At 37.9% G+C, this 15,454-nt stretch overlaps 1 protein-coding gene across 3 annotated transcripts in view; it reads left to right on the top strand.

Annotated features, from left to right (window-relative positions):
- The window catches only part of FAM63B (family with sequence similarity 63 member B), a 33,300-nt gene that overhangs the window by 3,358 nt on the left and 14,488 nt on the right, over positions 1-15,454 (top strand). For all 3 annotated transcript variants that reach the window (XR_001876850.1, XM_017827477.1, XM_017827478.1), the window contains exons 2-6: positions 4,902-4,959; positions 7,140-7,204; positions 9,775-9,933; positions 10,801-10,903; positions 11,490-11,632. Coding sequence is in view for 2 of the 3 variants with exons in the window: in XM_017827477.1 (XP_017682966.1) it covers positions 4,902-4,959; positions 7,140-7,204; positions 9,775-9,933; positions 10,801-10,903; positions 11,490-11,632 (528 nt within the window). In the remaining variant the exon portion in view is untranslated. The remainder of the gene's footprint in view (positions 1-4,901; positions 4,960-7,139; positions 7,205-9,774; positions 9,934-10,800; positions 10,904-11,489; positions 11,633-15,454) is intronic.

Here is a 15,454-nt window from a genome sequence, read left to right as displayed (position 1 = left end):
CTACTTTCAAAGGGTACATAAAACTTGGAGGTGGCAGATTGCAGAAGCTATACTTTTAAATATTAAAATTGTGAAATTGCTTTTCTTTTGAAGTGTTTTTGTAGCCTGCCTGTGTAAGTGTAACTTGTTGTTCAGCCTGTAGGAGATAGAAGGACATTTCTGTAACACTTCCGTAGCAGAACTCCTCTGCTCTAAGTAAGAAGAAAACAAAAGCGGTATGATACCAACTTAGCAGAGTAGGTGTTGTGCAAAACAGCGTGGTAACCTTTTAGACTGGTGTGATGGAAATGAAAGCAGAAGTAGAGTATTGAAACAAACATTTTAAAATGTATATACAAGCATGAGTTGTCTCTGATGCAGAGTAGCGTAGCACACTGTTTTTTAGCTGATTTAAATCAGGAGACTGCTCAGTTTTTGCTCAAGTTGTGGTGTGCTATGTAGTTGAGCTTAGTAATGAAAAACCTGCTTTTTAAAGTGCTTTTTGTGATCTTTTTTAGGTGTAGTTCATGCAACACTTTCTGGTAACTCCTGGCACTGCTTTAAGCTGTAAGTTTGTGTGGGGGTAGCCGTACTCAGGGTGTACTCCATGGCAATCATCAGATGCTAAAAGCTTAATAAGGGTGCTGTGTGATTCTGCTCTGTGCTTCTTAGGTAGAATGTGATGTCACGTAGCTGAGGAACTCTGTGAAACTTAACACGTTGCACAGGAATTACATATCTGAAATGTCTAGGGAAGAGAGAAACAAATCACTTTGAAACATAAAATAAGCCAAAGGGAAAATGCAATGCAATTCAAATATAAATGATATTAATACTGTCTTGAGAAGTGAGTGCATATGAATTATCTTGTCCTTATGTAGGAGAATAACGCCAGTAGCATATTTGACAGTGTGTTTGAAAGTTTTTTTCTATCACAGTCCTCTCAACAAATGGGAGGAGCTGTGTTCCCTACGTGCCAAGTTCTACTACAATTTTGGTAACTTTTGGAACTGTATGAATTACCTATTTAGGCGATTGTAACAATTATGTAAGTAAATGTTATATAACCACTCGCGCTTAAGTGTATCCAAACCGAGGTGCAGTAAAAAATTCTGGTTGAAAATCTATAGTTTCAGGTTCTCATAAAAATGGCCTCTTTTCAGAGGAGCTGAGTACAGCGTGCTCCTGCTGATATCCACTTCATGTGTCGGAGCCTGCAGTGGTGGTGCCTGCTCTGAGGTCTGGCACTGGCCCTTCACACGTGATCTGCTCGCTCTGGTTCCTGGGCTGGAGCTCCGGATGGCCTCAGTTTGCACAGATTGCTCGCATGGGCTGGCCCAGGCTCCGGAGGAGCTGCCGGTGAGCTGCTGATGGATGCTCAGAAGGGGCCTTGGCAGCCTCCTCCCGGCATCTGTGGGATGAGCTGAGCCCACAAATCAGTAGGACTGGAGCTGTGCCTTCTCCAGAACAGGAAACCTGCTCTGAGGGGCTGGAGGAAACCTGGCGGAGTGGAGTGTTCAGGATGTCAGCGGCAGCACGCACTGTCAGGCTGTCGTGTGATGAGTTTATGAAGCTGTTCCTGCAAGGCAGGGGGTGCATATTTGCAGAGAGTATTAATTGTTTTTTTGCCAAGGCTGCTTGAAGCCACCCTTACCTCTCCTGGAACACTGAATTCAGAGGAGTTGCATGTTTTAGATAAACATGTTTTGAGACTACAATATAAGTCTCATATCAGGCTTATTATATAAGCCATTAGAAGTTTGCTTGGTCCCTTTCTACATCCATAGTATTTTTGGAAGTGTTATCTTCTGTGCAGGACTATATCACTTAATTTTTTTTTTTAAGCCCTTCTGAAATTTGGGAGAATATAGGGGAAAATCAGTATTACATAGATTTTGGGTTTGTAGTCTAGTTCCTAGAAACTGTACAGGTTGTATTAGACAATCTGTTCCAAATGAAAATTTGTTTACCAGTCTTGTCTTTTGATTAAAAAGGTGTCTCAGCTGTATGTCACATGGTAGGTGGGTGAGGAGGATTAAGATTCCCACTCCTGAGTGTAGGAAGTGAAGAGTAACTAGAGTTAGGAAGAGACATCAGGGCGAAAGACCAGGAAACTGCAGTAGAGGGGTACAGGAAATGGGTGGGAATTGAGGAAATTAATTTTTCCTACAGTGTGAAATTAATGTAAAGTCTAGCAACTAAACATTGAAACCTATTGAGAAAATGTGCCCCTCAAAATAATAGATTATGGACAACAGCAGCTTTCACTACTGTTGCTTACATTGGTTTTTTTCTGTTGTCTGGAGAATTATTGTGGTTCTCTATGATTTTTCACTCTCTTGAGTTTTAAGGTGTTTTTCTTTCCCATTTCCTCTTCACTGTACGCTTCCTGTAGTCTAAGTGCTCCCAATGAAGCTCTGAACAGTTGGGAAATGTCATGTTCTCTCTATATCCTTAAGTCAGCTCTGTTCAGAAGTACTTACAACTGTGTGGAAACCCCATTAACCCACTTTAAAGGTGTGATCAAGGTCCCATGATACATGCCAGCCCTGAAATTATGCCGTGAAATAAGCAATTAACTTTGTTTGGCATTTAATCAAGCAGTTAATTTTGAGACTGGCTTGTTAAAATATCCAGCTTTGAGAGAGATCCTGCAGATACGAGTGAAACCACTTCGCTTTGGTTCTGCAGGAAAAAAGTAAATTCTGAGCATTACAGTCGTGAGGCAGAATTCCAATCATTAGCCAGTTTTCCTTCCTGCTCATTTTCCTTCCTGTTATCCTGGCACATCTGTGCTGTTTGTGGGCCCAGCACCACTACAGGCACGGCTGGTGTGGGTGATGCTGTTCTGTGCTATGACAGTGCTGTGCCTTAGGAGCTGAACTGAGCCAGACCCAGCTCAGGGCTGTGCCCAGCTTAGAATGCTGCCAATCCAAACAGGAAGTTTAAGAAGCAGCTTTTTAAACCTACAGTCCTGTTGTTTACATGGCTCAATAGATTGTATTTATGTGAATACTCAGTGTGAATATTATGAACAGGATTAAAGATCATGAAAATCTTTAGCCTATTGAGTATTAGTTTTGGGAAGAGGTTAAGAAGTTTTGTAAATTACAATCAGTTGTCACTCATTTAATACATGTTTTTAAAAAAAACCACGTGCCTATGTATGCATGACTGATTTTTCTGCTTGTTTAATTCATATAATTTTAAAATTGGGGTTTTTTTATAAGTAGAACTAATTAGGCCTTCTTATGAATTTATGCTTCACTGTTTTTCTGCTTTACAAACAATTACTTTCTTTCCCTTCCTTTCCCATATCCCAATACTATCAGCTTCTTTCTGTGCTCACCACGTATGGGTTGATCAAAGTGTGGCTTATGCTGTGTGGCCTGTTCTGCCCCAAGCATGGGCATATTTCTTAGCCAGAGTATGAGTAACTAGGCCATATTAACTTGGGTCTCTTTCTTCTTCCAAATCTAATGAAACTTCATGTTTAACACATTTGCCTTTTGTCAAGTATGATTAAAAATTGGTAAGACAGATTTAGCCCAATCAGACCTCATTTTCCCTCTCAAGTTATTAAAATAGCTTAGTTTTCAGACTGAAAACCCTCTTCATCACAATGTGGACAGTGCAGTGTGTTGCTGTACTGTATTTCTGAGTTTGGGATGCTGCATCAAAGGCTTTGTGTATTGGTCTTCCATCTCATGGTTCTCTACTTCCTCTTCACAACCAGCAAAGTAGTTGGAGCCTATAAAATCTTCAATATGAGTTAACAGTCTCACCTCATGTCTTTCTATTTCAAGATGTCATGTATTTCTATGTGTCAAGGAGAGTGGTGACCGGCGTTGAGGAACTTGATAAAAAATTCCCAATAAAATAAATACTAGACTTTCTAGACTTTCAGTGGTAAGATGTTGGAGAGTGATAGGATGAGAAGGTTAAAAACTGAAGAGAGAGATTAAAAATTAACCCCCCCCCAAAAAACCAACCCCAAACCCTAGAAAAATAAAATTCATATTTGTGCAGATAAAAATTGAGCACACTGCAGTTAAAGACAATATCCTTCCTTCAGGTTGCCAGAAATATGTCTTTGTATGTGTTGGTGCTTTGGCTGTTACTGCAGCGAGATCTGTAAATGGAAGTGTGCAACCAAAACATGTACCCAGGGTGATGGATGGAGGAGTTTTAAGAAGCTTTTAGCTTTAGCTCTGCTGCCAAGGTGTTTGGTTTTAGGTGATGATGGTGGGAATAGGTGAGGCAAGAGGGGAATGGAAGCTTCACCACCGAGTTCATGTGTCTGCTGTGCTCTGTGTGGAGTTAAACCAAACCCTGGAAATGTGAGTGCAGGATGAGGGGCTGGGAGGTCGTTTCCTTGTACCTGAACGAGTCTTTGGTTCCGTGGCTCAGCAGCTCCTGCCACCAGATCCTTTACAAACTTTGTATGCAGGAAGCTTTTGAGTTAGTACTCAGTTAAGAATTATAATGCAGGAGAGAGTCAAAGACTTTCCTGAGGAAAGTGAAATTTCCTTAACTACGTGTGGCCACAGTTCCCACTCTGTTAATTCTGGGTGCTTGCAGTTAAACCACTGCAGTGAGTGCTGTGAGCTCCTGGGAAGTGGAGGGGGAGGCTGGAGAAATGTTTTGGTGGGAGCACGGAGTGCTGTGCAGAGAGCTGTAGGTGAGACAAAGTGCTGTGTGCATGTGGTTTTTCTGAAAACCAAAGTGCCTTTTTTTAATCTGTTCTCGTAGCTGTTACTTAGTAGAGGTCTTGGGAATGTTCTCAGTCCCAGTACACTGATGGCCTTATAAATTGGTGAGGCAAATGTAATCACAACTCTTCCATCTAGAAATGCCATGTTGATGCTTTCTAAATTGCAGTGTTTTGGCATTTTAAAGAAAATATACTTTTACTTTCACAGATTAAGCTGCCACCAATGATGGAAATCATAACGGCTGAACAGCTGATGGAATACTTAGGTTAGTAATTACAATAAATTGTATTCACTTGTATATTATACTTTATAGTGAGTAAAAATGTAGAATTGTTTTATTTACTGTTTTATTCAGCTTTACTTGAACTCCTGATCCAAGAAAACTACTTAAAATATTCAGTTATTCCAGAAGTTTTCTGTCCTGCTTTCCTAAGTGGTTACTCTAGTGATGCAGTTGCTATGGCTTAGTACACCAACACATTGGTAGATTTAAACTTACTTATGTCTCTTGTATTGCTGTTTTGTTATAGTTGACAGAATAAGTTGACACAGTAAGTCAACCGTGTCTTTAATTCTCTGCAGTAACTCTAATCCTTGGAATTGTGACCCAATTAAAATAACAGGGGAAATTAATGTAGTCAATGATTGGGGTCTCATTTACAGGCACTACACTGTTATCATGGTCAGTGTTCAGCAAAATTGCAGCTCTTTCTATCTGACAGGGCTGTAACTTCAATACTCCCCATGACCCAGCTGTTAAAAGTGCAGCTGTGATAGTATTTAAGCTGTAGGTACCTCAGTTCTTTCCTTTTGTAGCCTAAAAAATATAAAATGTTTGAACTTAATAGACTAGGTTTGATTTTTATTTTTTTTTAAGTATGAGAAGAAACCTTACTATATTTTCTTTTTTTCCTTTTGTTTGTAAAGAATGTAGCTTGTTCTTTACAGAAGCAAATCACTGAAACTTCTGGTGGAAGAAAAAAGTTAACTACATAATTAAAAAAAAAAAAATCCTAAGAAATCTTTTGGCCTGTGTCTAAACATTTCTTGTAATTGTGTTGATAGAATAACACTATCTGAAGTCACTGCATAATTCCAGTGTGTATTCTTTCTTGGAGGCATATATTAGCTTCTGGAATTATCTTATTAAATTGAATAACAAAATTACGTGCTCAAATTATTTAGATTCCTATTCAGTCAACAGGATTAGCAGTTGCCTCACGGTTCTTCTTCAGCTGAAAAAAAAAAACAAACCAAACAGACTTCAACCACTTTTAACTTAAAAGATTATAAATGAGGAAACCTATAATGACATTTCTCTTTGAGTAGAAACATTTTTTTAGTAGTGGAGCAACAGAATAAATACAAAAACATTGTAATAAAATCTGGAAGATGTGGTAAATCTTGAACCCCAGTGTGTTGATTCACATTCGTGTTGTAGACAAAGATGGAATGCAGGTGCTGTGGTTCAGCCCCAGGCAGCAGCCAGGCCCCAGCAGCCACTCACCCACTCCCCCACCAGCAGGATCAGGGAGAGAACTGGAAGCCAGACAATTTGTGGGTTGAGATGAATTTTAATAGGGAAAGCAAAGCAAAAGCAGGGATTAATTCACTGCTTCCCATGGGCAGGTGTTCAGCCTCTCCAGGAGAGCAGGGCCCCCTCACGTGTAACGGTGACTTGGGAAGACAAACACCATCACCCCAAATGTCCTCCCCCTGCCTCCTTCTTCCTCCCTTTATATACTGAGTGTGATGCCATATGTTCTGGAATATCCCTTTGGTCAGTTGGGGTCACCTGTCCCAGCTGTGTCTCCTCCCAGCCTCCCATGAATCCCTAATTTCCTTGCCAGTGTGGCAGGAGAAAAAGCAGCAAAGCCCTTGGCTCTGTGTAAGCCCTGCTCAGCAATAACAAAACCATCTCTATTATCATCCCTGTGTTCAGCACAAATCCAAACCAGCCCCATTCCAGCCACTGGGAAGACAGTTAATTCTACACCAGGCAAAACCAGCACAACAAGTTTTGTAGAATTATTGGTGTCTGAAACATATGCCAAAACATTCCTAGTATCACTCAGCAGAAGGGGTTGCCTTTTTAAATTGTGTTATGGAATTACATATTTTACCATGAACAGTTTGACCTTTCTGTGTTTTAAAGTTAAGGTACAGAGGGAGGTACATTTCGGAACAATTAAGGGATTATGAAATGCTGCTTTAGTAACAATGTTGGCCATTAGAATTAATTTCTTAATATGGTTTTAATATGGTTTTTATACTCATATTTTACTCCATAATTATGATTCAGGTTATGAAACAATGCTATCTCGTTACATTGGTAGAAAATTTCAGTGATGGTATTTGTTATCAGTCAGCTTCGTTCAGAAGTGTTCATAGAACTATTGAAGCTTTGAGTATGGAATAAATTTAATTTTTTATTTTTTTCTTTAGGAGACTATATTCTTGACGCAAAACCTAAAGAGATATCTGAAATTCAGAGACTTAACTATGAGCAGGTAAGGAGCTGCTCCTAAAATACACTTGCTTATGTCTGAAGAAACTAAAACTTTTTCTCACCTAGGATTTATCACCTTGTTAAAAAACAGAAGCATATAAACCATTGTTTGTAGTTTCTTGGTTTATATATTTTTTATTTATATATACTTCTATTAGTGCTCAGTATGTGTTAACAGAAGAAATGATATTTTTTTGGCCTGTTATGAATATAAGAATTTGGAGTTTATTGAGGAACTGTAACACAGAGGTACAAATAAAAGTATATAACAGGGTGGTTGCTTTTTGAAGTCTTCTCTTACAAGTCTTCAGTGTGATCTGCTCTGTGATGCCTGCTAGAGTTTCTCTGAGGGTGTAAACTGAGCAAGAAGAAGGTCTTGTTCTTAATAGTGATGGACAAAAAGAGATTAATTCCAGGTTATGAAAGGCAATATTATTTGAACTGACCACTGTTTATCATCAGGGAAGTCTTTCTATGCTAAAGATAATGCTGTTGGTTTAAAAAAATATTGATGCAGTGCATACTATCTTGGAGCAAGTTTTTGAAGCTCTGTCTGTAGTCATGGCTGGTTTTCTGGTTACTCGTGGAAAAGTGATTTGAGTTTTTGATAGGTGGTAGGTTTCAAGCTAGTTCTGTTTACTATTCGGTCTTTTTTTTCTTGCTCTTATTCAGTGTTGAAAAACCAAATCGAGTAACTTGGGTTTGATTTGTGTCAAATTATAGGAATCACTTTTGTAATAACAAAATTGGCTGGTTTTTTGCACACAGTTCTGGGCTGCAGAAGGTTTATAGCTATAACCAACATACAAGAGGGTGATGAAAACTATATGCCTGGTGAAAGTACAACCTCTGTAGCTTTCTTATGCTCAAAGATATGGATTTACTACATATATGTCACATACCTTAAATATTTCATTGTAATTTTAAAGAAGCCTTCTGTTCTGGGAATCTTCTAAGTTGTTTTGAAGGAGCAGAAATAGCTGAAGTAGTAATGATACTGTTGAAAATGTAGGGAGAAATTTCTGTGGTTTTCTGGTCAGTTTGATGTAATCCTGCTTCATTTGCAAAGTAAACATTACAAAATAAAAGCAACTATTGTCTGTAGATGTATGATCTGAATTTGTGATGACTAGTGCTGACTTACTATAGACTTCCTATTCTTTTAGCAGAGTAAGAGTATAAACAAATTTCTTTCAAAATACCTCTGATAGTTGTTTTTTTCATGCTTGATATCTGGTCCCTACTAATGACATGCACTTGTTCAGGTGGTTTGCTTTGCTATTATAATGATAAAAACTTTCTTAAAGAAAGTCTGAGCTAGTCTTGAGAATTACTTATAAATCTTGCTAAATTCTAAATCTCGTGACAGCAAAATTGTCAGTAGGATGAAGCAACATGTATTGAAGTAGAGGGAGCTTTTACCTTCCTGGTGACAGAACAATGCAGTTAAAGGGTTGCAAGCATTGGAACTCTCTCATTCATTGTAACCATGCTCAAGTGCAGGTACTGGATCAGAAGACAACAGAGGCAACTGTCTCTAACCATCTTAATGGTTATTAGAGACCAGTTAACTTGGTCTGTGAATCTTTTGTGTCTCCATCTCCTGACAAAACTGTATTTCTGGGTTTTGTCATGGTTTTTGTTCTTATCGTTGCAAGCCTGAATTTCTCTTACGCAACAGAATGTTGCAAAACCCAACAAAAGCCCAAACAAACAACAGACAAAAAGTGCCTCAGTTTCCCTGCATTTTTTGCACATACTTTCTAATCATACTCTTTGTGGAATCTTCTCACTTGGTGGAAAATTCTTTTTCCTGCATGTCAGGAAATTTTCTTGTCTATTGGTTCAAGAGAACTGTCTCACAAAGCACTTTTTCTTTGGCTCATCTTTGCTTTGTGTGATTGGCTCTTCATAACTTGATAATTCTCCTTAGGATTCCATTGGGATCAATGCTATAATAAGTGTTACTTTCATGACTTGTTTCCACAGTAGAATCTACAGGCCATTTAAAGGTCTGCCCAAAATAAGATAGCAAACTTTTCTTATGAAACAGAAAAAAATCGGTCTTAATTTTTCATCACTTTAAGTATTGAACCCTGAAATTAGAATTGGCAGGTAGATCTGTGTAGATCTTTGTTTTGTTCATTTATTATGTAGTGGCAAGTATTTCAGCTTGACTTATAAGGCAGGACTTAAAGGGGAGAAGAAACCTCAAGAAAAGTCCCTTGGAGCTTCCCTTATAATTCAGTTTTTTTGCCAACATCTGGCTTGTGCCTATGGGAAATAGAGCTAAAAGCAACAAGAGCTGCCTAAAAGCAGCTTATGGTTGTAGAGGAAGAAACAGTCAGATACAGTTGATTGGGGGGAGAATTCTTATATTTCAGATATCTTCTGGCACAATGAGAATGAATTATGTAAATAAGCATTGAAACAACTGTTGAGGTGATTTCCCCTTTTGTACAATTTTTTTGAAGTGTTGAATTGATTAGGAGTGATTAGGAGTTGCAAGAGTAACCATCAAGTGTCCAAAGCTCTGTTTGGTCATCTGTTTTTTTCTCTTTCTGCTGTCAGAACATGAGTGATGCCATGGCAATTCTCCATAAGCTGCAGACGGGTCTGGATGTCAATGTGAAGTTTACAGGTGTTCGAGTGTTCGAATACACACCTGAATGCATCGTGTTTGATCTTCTCGATATCCCCTTGTACCACGGGTGGTTAGTGGATCCTCAGGTAACTCCTTTTTTTATTAATAACTCAGAGTATAAGTTATTGGGAATGTTACTCGTGGGAGGGGAACGTTTTAGATTTTTAACGAGTCAATAACGATTATGGTAATGGATTTTTTAAATCTAGTGAGAAAAACTGAGGAGGGAATACAGACTGTGTGTGTTTTTTAGTGCAGGAACTTTGCAGAGCCCAGGTCTATTGTCAAACTACTTGAAAAGCCTTCTTTGACTGTAAATGAGAATTGTTTTTCTGAGGGAGATAAGTCACCAGACACAGCTTCCCAGTCATAGTTTTTGGAGGCTTATTAGAGAACACTTGGGAGGAATGCAAGGTTACTTTCCTCCTTTCTTTAATTCTGATTTACTAGGCACTGCTTTTGAGAAATGAGGACTGTAGAATTGATTGGAGAGAACTGCATGTTTAACAAACATATAATTTATTTTTAATTATATTATTTAATAAACAGGACAGTGGTACCGTTTAATTAGGGGAATACTGGTGAGTTTGGCTGGAATAATCTGCCTCAGATTTTTTTCATGCCTTGTTGGTGAGAGTTGCTGTTCTCTTACTCCTTGGAGTCCCCCTTGGCCCCACTGATCCAAATGATGCCCTGTTCTCTCCTCCATCTACTCTAGCAACAGCTTTTGATGCTAAGGGTTAACTGAAAGATTTAACATGGGATCTGAAACAGTAAAATATGTAACACTCTGGGCTAAAACTTTTGGTCTAGTATTTACTAGACCAAAGGGGGATAACATCCTCTCTTTGAACTCTTATTTTCTTATGAGTAATTGCCATAGGCTTGCAGTTGTGTTCTGTCCTTCACAGAGGTAAGTTCTCTGTTCTGTGTGCTGTTCCTTCCTGCTCCAGGTTGCTGACATAGTAAAAGCAGTTGGTAACTGCAGTTACAATCAGCTGGTGGAGAAGATCATTTCTTGTAAACAGTCAGACAACAGTGAACTGGTTAGTGAAGGTGGGTAACATTTTTTATGCTTTATTAAAGTAGCCTAACAAATCCAAGTTACATATTTTTCATGTGGATCTTGTTGTGCAGAGATACAAGTGTGAAGAGCTGCATTCTGCCTGCTGAGCTTCTTTCCCTGGGCTGGCAGACAGCACTGTGCTTGTCCTCTGAACTTCTCTGATGCAATTTCTGAAACAGGAATCAGCTGCATTCCCTTGATCTATTCAGTGTACTTTTTCAAAAGCCTGAGAGAACTTCCCTTTATGAAGAGGCAGTATGGGCAGCATTCAGGTTGCAGCTCAGCTCTGCATTATCTCCTATAGTTAGAATATGAATTATATAGTGTGTGACAAAAGGGAAAAAAATCAGTAGTATTAGAAGTGGATACAGCACTTCTGAACATGAGAGGGTTCTCTACAATGCTGTGTTTTTAGCACTTTCAACTTGTTTTCTCCCTGAATGTGTTCCCTTAAATTTGTGGCAATATGGAGGCATCTTAGTAGGAGGGGGAGATGGGAAAAATACTACTGTTGTAACCAGCTTTTATATTAGCAAGTGTGGAACAGACACATAACATTGTGTATTGCTTTTGTAGGGTTTGTTGCTGAGCAATTCCTAAATAACACAGCTACACAATTGACATACCATGGACTGTGTGAGTTGACTTCAGCTGTCCAGGAGGGAGAGCTTTGTGTGTTCTTCAGGAACAACCATTTTAGCACCATGACCAAATACAAGGTATATTCAACATTCTTGTCTTTACTGTTGTGTTTTGTGTTCTTGCTTCAAAGCAAATCTTGATTTTTCCACTGTCTTGGGGTAGAGATAAATTCCAGTTTGTTACATGTAAATATGGCTTACGGTGAATGTAAGGTCTGTGGCAAACGTTACTTATGAATTATTGATTACAGTGTTTTAGATATCAGGATCCATTATTGCTTTAAATCTTCTTGTAGCTCTTCCTTTTATGTTCAGTTTGCTGCCTGTGTTAACTCTTTGTGCTTATGTGTAATGACATACACTGCTTACATGGCTTAGATTTACTTACAGTTTGTGATTGGCAATGATAAGGTTAATTTACTGAATTTCTTGTTTCTGAGGATCTAAAACTTTGCTTTACATTTGGGCCAGTAGATGAATAGCTCCATCATGGTGTTCAAAATACCAGATGTTTGGAGAAGTTGAGATGAGCTACAGTATCTGTTCCCTTTGTTAGGGAAGAGATTATTTTTTAATCTGAATCTGGAGAAGTAAAATGGTGGGAATTGTGAAAGGAGTATTCCCGGATACAAAAAGCAGGTGTCAACTTGGTTAGTGCTTCAGGAACTCCTTCCATGGAATGGATGCCACTGCCTTGGCAAGTTTACAGTTATCTACTGAGCATCTTTGTTCTAAAACAACTTTGCCTTTACGAAGATCATAGTATATGAATTTTTACCTTTGTATAGAATTCTTGAAATTACATTTCGATTATGTTATTTAATAAGAATTTAATTTCATGTATGCTTGTATTTGTGAAAAAAGAGAGGTGTGTGACGTGCAGAAAGGTAAAGGGCCCACTGGTTTTGCCATCTGTTATGTGTAATGTCATGTATCTCATGTGAATGGCACTTGTTCATTTGTCACTACTGGTCCTTTTTTCTCCCTCTGTTGATCTTGACTGTCAATGCTTATCTTTGGCATTTTGAATAACGCCTTACAAGCTGAGTTAAAGGTCTGAATAGTCCTGATAAATAATGATTAACTCTACAGGCAGGTAACAAATCTGGTTTTCTGATTCCTTCTTACAGCACATCTGACATCTGTTTTAAATCTTTGTACAGTGCCACTCTCCTAAAGCAGTAGGGCAGGTAAAAGGAGCTTTCTCCTCCCTTCCTCCATTTGAAAACCAAAAAGCTATGAAATGTGTCTGTTTATGGTCAAACATCATACTTCCTGAGGCAGCTCATTTAAGTCACAATTTTAAGTATAGTTTTGGTTCTCTCTATTCTTCTAAATTTAGTTCTTGCAGTAACTGGTAGTAGCTTGTGAATCAAGCCTGTACATTCTTTTATGCTTGCTTTTATGATGGGGGATGAGGGCAGGGGGAACAACCTCAACTTCAAAGCCGTTTGGTTTTAAAAAGGAAAATACTAAATCAAAGTACAGCTGTACTTTCTGGATACAAATGGTACCCAGAGGTGCAGGATACCCCCTTTACTTCATCTAAAGGATATTCCAGGTAAAATATTTAAGGAAATCATGCCTTTTTGTGCTATTATTAAAACTTCTAAAATACTTATATTAAGTACAGTCAGTGAGTATCACTTTGACCTGGTGGATTATAAATAGAGACTGTTTTTGTAAGATGTAGACTGTTTGTAGTCTTCTACAGCTCAGTATTTAGATTAAAGGCCCAAACTTGGTGTGTTTGTCTGTGCTTTATCATCTTCATAGTTGTAAGCACGTACTTCTCAGTTGAGGTCCTTTTTCCTTTAAGAAATAAAATGCAACACTTCAATGAGTTAATATCAATAATACAGAACAGGTTAAAGCAGTGAGTAAAAATCTGTGTCTGAATTTTACCTATAAGAACTAAATCCAAATCCTAAGAAATACTGAGTTAAAATATTTGAAGAACAGTATTATTTGTTTGTGTATTTAAGGTTTACTGCTGCTAAGTCACAAGGATTTTAATCTTGTCGTTTTTGAGAAGTCTTAGAATTCTGAAATGCTAAGTTTTGAAATATAGGCCATTATTCTTGGTCACCATTATGGTGACCTCACTTGCAGCTAGTATTTAATTTCTGTGTTATCTTCAGGCTTTTAGTTGCTGAGGTTGTTGCTTTTAAACAGTGTTCATTTTGGTTTGGATTTCTGGTGAGTGGTACATTACAGAATTTGAGATATCAAGAAACTCTTTTAATGAAGACAAAATAATTTTTAGTCTATATTTAAAGGCCAGCAGTAACTCTTCTGGCTGCTTCTGACCTGCCCAGCTGTTTGCAGTAGCTGTGACTAGGTGGTCTTTCACATCAAGAAAGTCAGAAATAGCCTTGACTTGGGCTTTTAGCCAAGATCAGCTCTCCAGAAATTGTGGAGCTCCAGCATACTCATGTGAGTGCCAAATGCATTGTTGCCACAGAGTTGAGGTTTTTCAACTGCTTTATTCTTTCCATTTACTGTTTTTAATGCTCATTCTGCAGATGGAGTTTGAGCATTAGTCAGCAGTAGCTGGATTATGGAGAAGTCCAGAAGTCCATCAGTTAGGAAAAATGAAGACACAACCTATATCAGAGAAAATGAAATGTAGAACTTTTAGGACAAGAACTATGCCATTATTTTGTCTTTCTCTAATACTGCTTTTCCCTCTTCTCCCTCCAAACCAATATATGGAAACGTATAAACAAAGCAGTTACCAAGTTAATGAAAAGGGAATTATACATCTAATAAATTATGTCCATGTAATAAAACTCATGTATTTTTATAAATACACTTTGAGTAATTAGCAATTATTATTCTAATGAAACTAATGCTTCAACTTTGATTGGGCAGCTTTCATGTACAGCTGAGACAGTGACTTGTACACTGGGGAATTTTTTTTTAAGTTCAGTGTGGGTTTTTTTAAGGCTGATTTTTAGTGAAAGGACTTGGATTTTGATACCTTGTCCATTTGCCCAAGTATTTATTTTTCTGCTTCCTGTCCCTTTAATTGCATATTAATAGTCTTGGCTCATGTGATTATGCAGTAATAATTTTCAGCAGTTAAAAATGTGATTTTATTTTTTTGCCTTTGCTTTTCATTATGCAGATAATAAATACATCAAATGGTAATTCCCTAGATCAAGGAAAAACAGGACTGTAAAGAGGGGATCAGTTTGGTAAGAAGATCTTAGTTCAGTTGGAATGTTTTTCCCACCGACTTGTTTGTAATAGAGCCTGTTTTCTTTACTGAAAAATATCAAGACACCTGTTTGGATTTTTAAGTACGTGTGTTTTCTAGTTTATAAATGTTGGGTTTCTGCCTCAGAACTCAGCAGAGACTTTTATTCCAATACAAAGTATATTTCATAGCAATAATTGTACTTTTTTCTTGGGCATTTAATTGGCACAGTAGAGGCAGTGGATATAACTGCTTAGAAAGATGGTTAAATATTTTTCTGTTTCTTAGTAAGTGTAGAGTTTTTATTTTGAGGGTTATTCTGTTGAATCAAATGGATTATGCTTTTAAAAAAGCCTCAATTTTCTCTACCAGTTAAAGCATTCATATAGACTAATATTAGAAAACCAGCACTCATTCATGTCAACTTAAAACACCTTCACAAAAACCAAGGGGTCTGACCCAGAAGTCCAAGAGAATATTTGCATACAATTTAAGAGATAAGGCTTAAATTATTTCTCTTTACTGTATGAAACTACTGGACAGGTGTTTGGTTTTCTTTTTCAGTTTTCTAAGCTGCTGGTAACTTGGTAATTGGCATTAGAACAAGTAGTTTAAAAGCATTAGTTTTAATGATTTAATCTGGTCATGAAATTAGTCCAGGAAAGGACCTCTAGTGACCAGTAACATCACCTGCAGCC

The sequence above is a fragment of the Lepidothrix coronata genome, unplaced genomic scaffold, assembly GCF_001604755.1.
Source record: "Lepidothrix coronata isolate B3197 unplaced genomic scaffold, Lepidothrix_coronata-1.0 Scaffold140, whole genome shotgun sequence".
Lineage (NCBI taxonomy): Eukaryota > Metazoa > Chordata > Aves > Passeriformes > Pipridae > Lepidothrix > Lepidothrix coronata.
This window is presented reverse-complemented; position numbering and strand designations above follow the sequence as displayed.